Genomic DNA, 12,956 nt, shown 5'->3' with positions numbered 1-12,956 from the left:
TCAACACCACCATTACAATATTCAATATGGCTATCATCCTATAAGCATTACCACTATCATTCCATCATTACTATCCACCACAACTAAACCGCTACCATTATCGTGACCACCTCATCTCTTACCTCACTTGTATCACTATTATTATAATAATTTTCATCATTACATCACATTACGCATTGAGTTTTTCATATCATCATTTACTAATTATTATTAAAAAAATGTATTTATAATGTTTTTTCCATAAAAATTTTTACAGAAAACAAGAAAGAAAGAAAAAAAGTGATGTGAGGGGGTTTTGGTAGAAGCATGTGATATAGGCTTGCATTTTCAATGGGTAGGACCGAATCAAGGAAAGGTTTATAGATGGAAGACACCAATTGTAAAATTAGTAGTCTACGGACTATATTAAGAATCTATTAATAGTTGGAGGACAATTTAAAGTTTGCCATTTAATTTTAGTACGGCCGCTTAATTATTATTACAATATTAAAAAGGAAATCTCCTTGCAAGTCTTCAAGCATACCTCCGTCTCTGTACTCTGTAGCTGCTTTGCAGTTGTCTGCGGTCCAAAGCAAAAGTCTTTTAAAAAACAAAACCACAACCATGTTTTGTCTCGATGAGAAAAAGGCAACCTTAAGCTTTTCTTTTTCCTCTTATTATTACATTCTCTGATAATAATCAATATAAATGAATTCCCTACTTCGGTGATTGTTAGCTTTTTTTTTTTTTTATTCTTTGCAAAGTATTGATTTTGGTAACGTTAATGGAGTTGTAGAAGTAGTTGTTGTTGTCACCTAGTCCAAGAACACCCGCTTCATTAAGTCCTTTGAATTTATGTCAAATTCCTTAAAAAAACCATCCAAACTTTCCAAAATTATACTTCAGCTTTTGATTCGTCCTGTGTCTAAATCTTCAAAATGTCAGTTCATGAAATGTCCCACATCGATTTAGAGAAAGGAACACACCGCCGCTCCGTTTCTGGAAGTGATGCCAGTTGTTTTTCTGATGCAGAAGATGGGTCTTGCTACTCCCAGTTCTATTCAACCACTGGTGGGTCTTATGATAATTACAGTTTCGCTTGTGTCTCTGATCCTGAGGGTATAAACAGTGTGGTTTTGGATTCTAGGAGGGTGTCTTCAGTGTCTGATTGTTCAGTGGAGGTGGGGATTGTAAATGGGGTGCCTGAAATAAAGGTGCATTTGAGTAAAGTGGAGAGAGATTGTAGGATTTGCCATCTGGGTTTAGAGAGTAATAGCCACGAATCAGGAGTTCCTATTGAATTGGGTTGTTCTTGCAAGGATGATTTGGCTGCTGCTCATAAACAGTGTGCAGAGGCTTGGTTCAAGATTAAGGGAAACAAGTAAGTACAAGATTGAATTCTAGTTTTTTTTTTTCTTTGGTAAATTTTCTTTTGCTCTTTTGAATACAAAAATTATTTATTTGAAGTGTTGGTATGATGATTATTATGTTAACTTTGTTTGTTTGTGAGAAGTGGTAAATATCCACCTCGTGCTTCTTAGTATTATCTAAGTTGGTTGATGTGTTTTTTTAAAGTGTAAATGTTGCACTGAAGCGGGATTTCTTGAAGGATTAGTAACAACATCTTTTCACCAAAGAGGACAGAGGGTTCATTAGTGAAGGCTTTTGAATATTGGATTACAATCTGATTAGTTTATGGGATATGAAGCATAATGTAGAAGTTAAGAATTATGATGAATAAAAGGGAAAGTAAGGAGTTTCTGTTTAGTAAACAAGTTGACAGAAAGAAGTAAAGCAAAAGAGTACAGCTTTAAGATACCAGTCCCAATGATATGTCTAACTGCACCGACAATTTCTTGCCATTCTGTACTTTTTAGAAGTTTAGGAATCTAAATAATGCTCCTTTCTGCTTCTCTTCTCTTTATCACAATGGAGTTCTGACTCCTTCTTGATACGCAGATTAAAAGATAATTGCTTGTGGGTGCACTACTTAATATTTTGTATTTGTATAATTGCTAGTGCAGATTCCTTACTTCCTGTTCGTCTGATGTGCTTAGCAAAATAATAATAGTTGACATCCATGATATCGTGCATGAGATTTAAGCATCATAGGACTCTGAATGACGGGTAGAAATCTCCTGATAGTTGTGAATCAGTATTTCTCTGTCATGCATGTCTATGTCAGACTATCAGTATCATATTGGTTGCATTGTGGAGTATCTTGGTATCTGTTAGAATGCACTTCGCTGTTTACTTATTAAGCGTGGACAATTGATTGGTCTGCTCTTGTATTTAACATTACTTTAATTTCTAGTTAGAAATAGAATAGCCTGGAAAAAAATGCTTTGATTGATGTTTTGGATCAGAAAACTGAACATTCTGAACTGTTTATTCAAGCAACAGTGCGTGCTTATTGATGCATACTTTTAGTGGTAGCAAGGATTGTTAGAGAATAATATAAATCATACCTTAAGACCTTACCTAACAGTTTAAACTATTGGGTTGAATTGGTTATTTGACATGGTATAAGAGCTTTAATGACCAAGCGGTCACGAGTTTGAATCTCACCATCTCCATTTATTTAATAAAAATTAAGCACAAGGTAGTGTGGGTCTATGCAAATTCCAAACCCAAAAAGTTTTCACTTGAAAAGGTATGTTAGAGAATAATATAAATCATATCTAAGGACTTTACCTAATAGCTTAAGCTATTGGGTTGGGTCTTTGACAAGGATCTCCTTGCTGGAATACTGTTATATTATGTAAAAATATTAAAAAAAAAAAAAAAAGGTGCTGGAACAAGTGATGGTAGATAGCTATTGTGGAGGTTTAATATAAATTATCTATTATTTGATGATAGTGAATACAGTATTATTCATCATCTATTACATGATGTGGTAAATAGTAATAAAGCAGATCTCCGGCTCCTAAGCTATCACCCTGTTCTATGTCTGCCAATCAGAATATGTTCTCTTTATGCTACCATACAATGTCTCTGGCTTAAATTTCCAAAATTGCTGTTTTATCACTATATGATGTTCAAAGATCTCTCTCTCTCTCTTTCATTTCTGGTGAGTCTTTTACCTGATCTAGTTCACAATATGCCCGCTAGCCTTATATCCGGACCAGGCATCTATTCTTTGCCATTTTTTTGGGAATGTTTTGATCTAAGCTATTTGCTGTTGTACTCGCATGAACAGATGAGTTAGCTATATTCTTTAGGGGTTGCATTAGTGCATATTACATGATCAATGAGCACTATTTATTTGCATTTAACTTTCATTTCAAATTTCTAATCCTGTGGCAGCTATCATGGTATGTCTAATTAGTTCCTTTCATGAAAATTAGTCTCATGTATGCTTTGGTATTTGTTTCTCACCCATATTTATTCGGTTCACGAGATATGTACCAGGACCTGTGAGATTTGTCATTCTATTGCACGCAATGTTGTTTTAGCAAGAGACATCGAGTCAATTGAGCATTCAAATGAGACAAGCAATGTCATGGTGACTAGCGCGGCAGCAGCCTCAACATCAAATCCTACCACAGAAACTCGAAGCTTTTGGCAAGGCCACCGCTTCCTGAATTTCTTGCTTGCTTGTGTGGTATTTGCATTTGTATTATCTTGGCTCTTTCACTTCAATGTGCCATCCTCGTAAACTTCTGTAGGAGAGGCTTGAGGGGGAAAAGAAAGAAATAATTATAGAGAAAGCAGATTTATTCTAGAAGAACTTGCAAAGATTGTTGTATGATGAAAAAGGAAGAGTTCAGTGCCTCGTAGGGTTTTATACGTCCACATTTTCCTTTAGTATGCAAAGGTATTTGTTGTTCTACGTACGTACGCACGTATTTATCAGAGCTTTATCTGCCTTGAAAAATACATGTGGGTGTTTGGAGGTTGTATTGATTCATCTAGATGCTGTTATTGTTGTTCCTTTCTTAGTAATGCCTCGTAATATGGAGATGGATCCATGGCAGAAATATTCTCAAATACCTTTTATTTGTAAGAAGAGTTTTTACCAGATTTCCCTCATAGTCATAAAGCATTTTGAAAATCCCCCAGCCATTAAAACTGTCTGCTCTCTCTTTTATTTCAACTCTAGTCTTGGCCACTGTTACTCCTTTTATGTTCACGACAGAGGTTCATGCATGTCGGATTCCAAGACTGAAGTGTTAACGAGCAACCTGGTTCTTGGTTGGGAGCATGATCAAATAACAGACAGCCTCTAAAAGAGTCCATGCTCACAGAAAACTGCAGCATCAACACTCTTCTATTTTCTTATTGCATTGCATGTGTCAATTACTGCACTCAAAAGATTAAGGAACGGCTGAACTGCCGAAGCATATACTTTATCCACACAAACAAAAATAATTGAAGAATCCTGTGAAGTCAACAATGGGTCAAAATGAGGATGGAGAAATGAGAAGCAAGAATACACACAAGAGCCTACACAAAATTACTAAAAAAGAAAAGGAAAAAAAAACAATAATTAATAAACGAAAATCATAAAAAAGGACCTATACACTTTCAGTTTTTGTTTCTTTTGGCTTCCAAGTTTGTGCCATCTTTGAGTGTTTCTTGCGCGTCAGTCTCCATTCCAAGGCTAAAGAGGCAAGCTGCTTGAAGGTACGAGGCAGTGGACCAATCAGGAGACACCACTTGGGCCTGCATAGCATCCCCTAGAGCTTCTTGCGGCATGTCACTCATCAAGTAAGATAAGCAGCGCCTAGCGTACACAGTGGGTGACACCATGGTTCCGCCATCAATGAACTGCAGAAGACAGGGAAAACTGAAATCTCCTTTCACAAGCCAACATAGAGTTTTACTGCCATCAGGATGCAGAAGGAAAACTAACCCATATTTTATTACAAAAGATTCAACACTAAATCTGTGGAAGAGGCTCAATTAAGTTTCACTATTATGCTAGCAGCAAACTACGCGGGATAACAAGAACTTTGGCCAGAACAACTTGATTTCCCCAACTTAATATAGGCATGTACTGAAACTTTTATCAAGGGATGAGATTTTTTGTTCTTTGTTGGTAGAATATGATCCTTCATGTTGGCTAAGCAACCCAATAGGAAACTTTCATCTCTAACAAAGATAAAATGATACCACTGACTTATAATTGTTCTTATAGTACCAATTTCTCTGCTTACTGAATATTCATCTCTAACAAGACGAAATGATGCCACTAATCTATCATCCAATAGAAAGTTGCTTCATGAACTAATTTATAACATTGCTCTGCTTGTAACTAAATAAGAAATAAACCATCCTGAGAATTCAAGTTCCATATTTGACGATAACAAGAGATACTCACTTGTGTATAGCAATCAATGGCAGTCGCAAAATCCTTAGCTCGAAAAGCAGCATCTCCATGCTTCTTGGAATTCAAGGTCTCTTGCATTTGATTGGTCCACATTTGAAAAGAAAGCTACAGGGAAGAAAAAAATCTAGAGCTAAGCACAGAGTTAAAGAACAGGTTACATATTAAAGCCAGAGCAACATAATAAGACTTCACCCAAAGCCCAGGTTTCTAGTTCCTAGGATTTAATTTTTTGATTACGACACAACATCCTACAGGGAAAAAAGGATTCAGAACAGTTGACATGATTTGTAATTGCTAGGTGGACAAACTAACATTTCTTTTCTTTTTCTCTTTTAAATTTTTTGAGAATGGACAAAAAGACTGTTAGCCCAAAAGACAATAGATACATATAATTTGATTATACAACAACTCAATAAGACCTTGTCCCGCTTAAGGCGCATAGTTATGACTAGTACAAAGCATAGTGCCATGACTAGTAAAAAAACATCTCATTTATCTATTTATTTATTTTCATAGCAATGAAATGTAGGAAACCATTCAAGTCACAGAGAAGAGATGCCAGACCTCATTAGCAATCCCCTCATCATCCTTGTATCCAATCTTTTCCAGTATTTCATGTATAGCAGTTAGATCCATTCTCAAGCATGCCTCACCAAAAGGAGTCAATGACAATGGCAGAGTTGATGATGCAGTTTCTTCTCGGATGCCCATCAAAACATAAGATGGGACCTGCTAAAACTATATTAGATAAGAACAAGCTGATTTGCAAAAACTATTCAACCTTGCAGAAGCAGGCCTCATTTTGACAAAACTATGTTGTCCGTACTCTAAAAAGACAGACGTGCAGCTCAATCAACTATTTTATATACCTCTGTTTCCTTTTGAAGTGACATAAGTGCAGTGACAAGGGATTTAGCATTTGGCCTTTCACGAGCTTCATACTGCAAACAACGGGAAGCTAATCTAACCAACTCTGTTCCATCATCTTTTGAAAAATGGCCTTCTAGAGCAGAATCCATCAACATCAGGAAATTTTTGCCACGAATCAGGTCAAGTGCCTAAAAACAAGGCAAAGGGTGGAGAAAATCCTCATACTTTTTATGCTTAAATGGTTATTAATCAAAATGGGAATAACAATAATTCATTTGTACTACCAGGGACAAAGAAACCAACAAGATGGGTTACTACAGCAATAGAACAGCAAATTACTTACATGACTTGGGGGAATATGTTTGCCGCTCAGAAGGTCCAACAACAAGGTTCCAAAGCTGTAAACTACACTTTCTGGTGTAACTCTACCTGCCAGGATTACGAAATAATTTCAACCATCGACATTTCTAATGATTTAACCATTTTCAACCTTTTACCTAGCGTTTGATACCCAAAACTAATCAGATTGAGATGAAAGTGGCCCATTTATGCACGCAAAGATCATATCAGTATATAGTAATCAGAAGTTGTGATGCTGACACAAACAGTCCTTACCAGTTCTCAAGTACTCTGGAGGGGTGAAAGCCAAATTTGTACTGTAACTTTTTCCATCTCTGCTATTCTTCATGAGGCCGAAGCAAGACAGCCTGGGATTACCATCCTGTCAACCACCAAACCAAAATCAGGACCGACACTATTGGCATCACAAAGTAAATTCCACGTCGCAGACAGCCACATTTACCTTATCAAATAAGATTCTGTAGGCATTGAGATCATGATACAACGCCCTTCCTTTGCTGCCACAGTATTCCAGAGCTTGTGCCAAGTACAGAGCTACCCTCAACCTCATTGCCCATTTCATGGGCTGGCTCTCCCCTTTAAGACCAAAATATAAAGAATTCAGACAAAGATTATTCCAAATTTAAAGTTCATCAACTCTACTCTATATACCATTATATCCCCTCATCAAATCTGGTCAACTTATTTTCAACGGTAGCCATTTTTGGCCAACGAAAAAAAAAGAAGAAAAAGAAAATTTTCTGAAGAAAAACGCTGGAAGGGAAAAAGGGCCACCCTAGCACTAACCAGACAATTAAAAGATAGAACATTAACAACCAAAAAAAAAAAATTAAAGAGAAGATAAGGACTCACAGTGGAAAAGATGCTTAGCAAGAGTTTCATGGGGCATAAACTCAGCAACAAGCAATCTCTCCTCTGCTTCACAGCAACATCCAATCAGATTCGCCAATCTCTCACTCCTCAAGCTCCCCACCGTTCTCGCCTCCTCCTAATTACAGTTTTACCATATTCATTTTTTAAAAGTTTCCTTAAATATACTAGTAATTTGCTCATCAATTTAACAAAGCTTTAAAAATGTTCTACTCTACTAAATGTAAAAAAAAAAAAAAAAAAAAAAGAGGACTGTACGAGGAATTGGCGAGAATCAGGCCAGGCGAGACGGTTAAATCGTTTAACGGCGATCCAACGGTCATTGTCTAGTTTCCCTTTGTAAACAACATTGGGAGCTTTTTCACCGTGTTCCGATACTATGTTGTCCGAAGAGAACCCAGACGTGGCTGCTCGCAGTTGTTCGAAACTGAACTCGGTGAAACTCGGAAATGCGTTTCTGTCACTTTTGCCCCCATTTTCTGCACCGAAACGACAACATTACGCAAACTATTACCCCTCATTTTACACCCAAAAAAGAAAGAAAGAAAAAGACAGATAGAGACTGGCAGAAAGAGAGGGGCTTGATGAATTTACCGAGATCGGAGGATTCGAGGACTGAAGGTTTAAGATGAGAGTGGAACCAGCAGAGAGAGAATTTGGAGCAGCGGGCTCCCATTGATTAGAGTAAAAAAAAAAAACTCCAAGATGATCAGACAGTGAGGAGACAATGTGAGGTGAAATAATCAAACGGTTAGGATGACACTGATCCTTGTTCTAAAAGTTGTTTGCATGCGCTGCTGCATCACAAGAAGGGTTTGGAAAGGAAAGAGAAAGAGTGGGTTGTGGACAGTGGAGGATCCTTCGTTCCTAATCAGTTTTATTGAAGCTTGCAAGCAAGAAAGCAACTTCGCTTGATGTTGTGCTGTGTTTGCGCAACAAAGTGCAGACTCCTTTCTGGTTTCAGCTTTCTGCCTCTTTTACCAACCCCCCCTCTCTCTCTCTCTTATTTTTCAAAAAAATTTAGCTGTAAAACCTGGGGTGGTATTTGAGGATATTTGCGCTTCTTTGCGTGTTTTTTTTTATTATTATTATAAGGGCTGAAGTGAACATCAATGATAAATGAATAGAGGTGAATGTATAGGAATGAGTGCCCTAGTTGCCTTTGTTTAATAGCTTCTGGTGGTTTTTTTTTTTAAATAATTTTTTATAATAAAATATATATTAATAATATTTTTTTATTTTTTAAAAATTATTTTTAATATTAACATGTTAAAATAATTTAAAAAATATTAAAAATATATTAATTTGAAGTTAATAAAAAACTAAAATAAATTAATTTTTTAAAAAAAATACTTTTAAAACATATAAAAAAATAGGATTTAAATTTTATTGGATTAACAGTATAATTAATATTGAAATTAAGTTAATTCTAATTTTAGTTATTAAATTATGAATTTTGATTTGATGAGTGAGGTCAAAGGTTCACATTTCCTTTCATGGAAGTGGTAAAAAAGTCATGGGGTTCATGTGATCACCTCAAGATCATGTGCATACAAAAAACAAAAAAAAATGGAGAATTTCATTTAACGTTACAATTTGATTGATTACCACAAAAAGATTGGGGCTCCACGATGCATATCCAAGGAAAATCTTAATCAATGGAGAAAAGGTTGTTGCCTTTTTTAAATTGAAATATTTTGCACTCATGGATATAATAGCTTAGCTATTAAGTATGCATTAGACGTCCCATGACTTGGTTATTGATGCTTTTCATGTATCTAATATTAGAAAGTAGGTTAATGGTTACGTGATTTAAAGTATTTTTTATTTTAAAATATATTAAAATAATATTTTTTATTTTAAAAAATTTTTTTTTATATTAATATACCAAAATAATCTAAAAATATAAAAAATTTAATTTTAAATAAAAATAAAAATTTTTAAATTTTTAAAAAACACAATAAAAACTATATTTCTAAATACTGTTTTAATTTCACCCAAGTTTCATCATCATTGTCGTCATGGATAGATCACCAAGGATTTTGGAATATATAAACAGTGATAATTATTTTATGAAGACCTCACTTTCTCTATAACTCTTATGGTTTATATTTTTATTTTTTTATTAGTATGAATATTTAGGTTAATTTAAATATATTTTAATTAATTTTATAAATTCTAAAATTAATAATAATATAAACTTTTAATAATTATTATATTAGCGATACACAAATTTGATTCTTATAATTTCTTTCACCGAGTCATTGACTCCAAGTTGCTAGCTCATTTTTCGATAGACATGCGGAGTGAGCCTTGGGCTCCTATTGTTTAGAAGCTTATGGTTTAATGTTCTATAACAGTGTTTTAAAATGTGGTTGACTGGAAGGGTAAATATATATTAAATGTATTTGATACTGTAGTGATGATATTTTTTAAAAAAATATTTATATTAAAATATTTTTAAAATTATATTAAAATAATTTTTTTATATTTTAACATTATTATATATTAAAATCATCTAAAAAAATATTAATTATTATGTTTTGTTATGGGAAAAAAAAACAGCAAGTTGTAATGAAAAAAAAAAAAAATTTAGATATCTTCTAATTAAAATTTAAGGGAGTTGTCTACATGTAACTGATACATTCCTAATAAAATGTTGAGCTGATAATATGCTGAATTATCGACAACTACAAAACACTCTTGCAAAACCTTCCATTGCATGGCTTTGCAGATCAGCAAAAGCCTGTAATCGCCATTTCAAATCAACGACCAAGTTCATATCATTCCTCGTGCCTTCTCCTTATTTCCTTCCATGTTGGAAGATGAGCCTCTTGTTTTATGCTATAAAGAAAGATTCTTGCAAAATGGTTTCCGTCACCGGACGACAAGCCTAGGAAGATTAAACTGTCTTTTTTTCCCGGTGGTATATATTACAGCCAGCCTGAACAGATTTCAAAATGAAGACGATGTCTGCTTCGAGGGCAGTGAAGACAAAAACAATCCATTACTGGACGAGGAACAAGCATATGGTGGGTTTCCTCGTTGCCTATTTCGGTTGTGGGCAAAAAAAACTGTTGAATACACCAGAATAGAAGCACACAACCTCAAAAGTTCTATGAACTGGGGCCTTGTTCTCCCCTTGCGCTTGCGTTCTGTACTGGATCACAAGCATGCCTTTGATCATCATTCAAAAAGGATAACAAGAACAGAAGAATGGAGAAAAGCAATCCTTTTGTCTGTCTGACAGGTGGAGGAGTTATTATTTGTATCGCCCATTCAGTGGTCAATAGGACCCCCTCCCGCCCCCCTTTTCCAGGGAAAAGAAGAGCATGTAGGTGGAGAAAGTGTTTCTTCCATGGACATGCCTCTCAGTGATGATGATGATGATGATGATGCATTCTCCCTCTCTGTTGACCGGATCGAGAGCTTGATTTGCGCCAGCATCGCCTTTTGGGCATATAGACAATGGGGGGCAATCCGTACCTATCCTGCCTCCATGTTAGACGAGCGAGCATGGGATCTCGCTTATTGGCCGTCAAGTGTCCCCAAAAACACCCTTGGATTTTGTTATTTGTTGTTTTTTACTCGTGAAATTCCTACCCGGAAAGGATTGTTTTTTATTTATAATAATACAAGAATATTCATTAGTTTATTTTTGGGAGTTTTTTTAGTTTTACGAGATCTGTGTTCAAATATAGTTTTTCAGTATGGAAAGAATTCTTTTAGTATCTCAAAATCTTTTTCTTATAAATTTTTTTTATTTATCCTAACCATATTATTCTGGGTTTATTTGTTTTTAATATATAATTTTATACTAATAAACATAATTTTTTATCCAACAGTTGAATCGAGCTGAAAATTTTACTAGAAATTTTCAAAAATATTAGTTTATATTAGGTTAAACTTACATATCAATTGGATATCAGGAAGATCTTGTAATAAGATCCAAAATTTATTGTGTATGAATTACAATTAGTTTTCTAGTTGATTTAAATTTTTTTTATTTTATTTAGAATTTTATTAGTATTTTTACATAATTGTTAAGGATATTTTTTTCATAGTATAAATAAGTTTATTTAGCTTATACTTAGGTTTTTTTAATTAGCAATCACGGCGGGTTATTAAATAAAATTGATGGTTTGCTTTGACCAATATATTTTTATCTTTGTTTAAATAAAGAGCAATCGAAATTATCAGAATATAATTGATTTTGTTATTTTTTTTTAATACTTTTAATTTGTGAATAATATTGTATTTTAGTTCAAATAATTTTTGTATCACATTTCAATCAACCTCAATCTTTAGCTTTCTGGAATTTGTTTTTTTTTTACGTGTGAATTAGGTGACAACGTCATCGCAGGTTCATGTCAAAACATGTGTTGTTACAGAGATAAAGAGGTTTTTTTTTATGTCTTAGAGATCATTTTTAATCGATATTTGGTTTCTTAAAAAAAAACAAAAGGAATAAAGATGGAGACGAGTATAGGGACATTGACTAAAGTTAATTTTTTTCCCTCAAATATCCCTTTAAATATTTTGTAATTTTATTTATTTTTATTTTTTAATATATATTATCACATGCATACACATATTTTTATACTCTTAAAAAACACCTTTTAAGAATATAATTGTATTAAAGAAACATAAAAATTGGCATATATTTATTACTGTTGTAGCTCCTTTCACATTTATAAGGTAGCTTTTAATTACTATTCTACATTAAAAAAAAAAAAAAAAAACCAAAGACAAATATGATAAAATGTGTTTTGTTATATAGAAAGATTTTTATTTCTATCTTAGAGATAATTTTTAACCCATTTTTTTTATCCATCTTAACAAAAGAGAGGTAGCCTTTTATTAAGTTTGAGTTATATACACAAATAAAGATTTTCAATATAAAAAATTTAATTGTAACTAAGAAAAGATGAAAATCAGTCTGTGCATCAAAATATTCATTATTAATTTGGGTCAATTATAAAGAACAAGGATTAAAGAAGTGGTTTAATGGATTTATTTAGGAATATTTGAGCCAAAACAAACTTTTAAAATTCAATAAACATAATCTTTAATTAATATGATAAATGCAAACTTGACCAAGTTTAATTTGGTTCTGATTTATTTTTTATAAACATAATTTGTATACTAACAAGTATCAATTTTAATTCTAATGTTGGAAATTTTTTTCATAAAATTTTAATACCTTTTTTTACAAGTTAAAATTTAACAACAATACCAAACATAACAATATATATAATGATATAAAATTCCTGCTTATTTTACAGCAGTTATGCCCTAGAGTTCGTTTTTAATCTTTTCCCGGCTATATACTTTTATTTATAATGAATTTAATTTAATCCCCAGGAAAATCCATCAAAGACTTTCCATATCTACATTGGAGGTGGTGGCTGCAGATCCATTTAAGTATATGATGCGCCAGGCTTTTTCCAGGAGGGTATAGCATCGATGTAGGTGGTTTTGTTTTGTTTTTTTTTAAGATAAAAGTATCAATTGATCAGTTTGGGGGAAAAAATATCAATTTTGA

General features: G+C 33.5%; 2 protein-coding genes across 2 annotated transcripts; one reads left to right on the top strand and one right to left on the bottom strand.

Moving 5' to 3' along the window:
• Nucleotides 1-515: 515 nt before the first annotated feature.
• On the top strand, nucleotides 516-4,033 carry LOC118037440 (uncharacterized). The gene is made up of 2 exons (XM_035043416.2): nucleotides 516-1,360; nucleotides 3,391-4,033. The coding sequence occupies exons 1-2, from the start codon at nucleotides 918-920 to the stop codon at nucleotides 3,635-3,637; spliced, it is 690 nt and encodes a 229-aa protein (XP_034899307.1). The 5' UTR covers nucleotides 516-917; the 3' UTR covers nucleotides 3,638-4,033.
• A 264-nt stretch (nucleotides 4,034-4,297) lies between these two features.
• LOC118037439 (serine/threonine-protein kinase BSK6) lies at nucleotides 4,298-8,494 on the bottom strand. Its single transcript, XM_035043415.2, has 10 exons — nucleotides 8,006-8,494; nucleotides 7,670-7,890; nucleotides 7,394-7,529; nucleotides 6,984-7,117; nucleotides 6,797-6,902; nucleotides 6,525-6,610; nucleotides 6,181-6,369; nucleotides 5,876-6,040; nucleotides 5,303-5,416; nucleotides 4,298-4,749 (listed from the first exon to the last, which is right to left on the bottom strand). Exons 1-10 carry the CDS (start codon nucleotides 8,085-8,087, stop codon nucleotides 4,507-4,509), a joined length of 1,476 nt encoding a protein of 491 aa, XP_034899306.1. The 5' UTR covers nucleotides 8,088-8,494; the 3' UTR covers nucleotides 4,298-4,506.
• Nucleotides 8,495-12,956: the final 4,462 nt, after the last annotated feature.

The sequence above is a fragment of the Populus alba genome, chromosome 16 (genome assembly GCF_005239225.2).
Source record: "Populus alba chromosome 16, ASM523922v2, whole genome shotgun sequence".
Classification (NCBI taxonomy): domain Eukaryota; kingdom Viridiplantae; phylum Streptophyta; class Magnoliopsida; order Malpighiales; family Salicaceae; genus Populus; species Populus alba.
The sequence above is the reverse complement of the archived record's forward strand: the minus strand, read 5'-3'. Positions and strand labels throughout refer to the sequence as shown.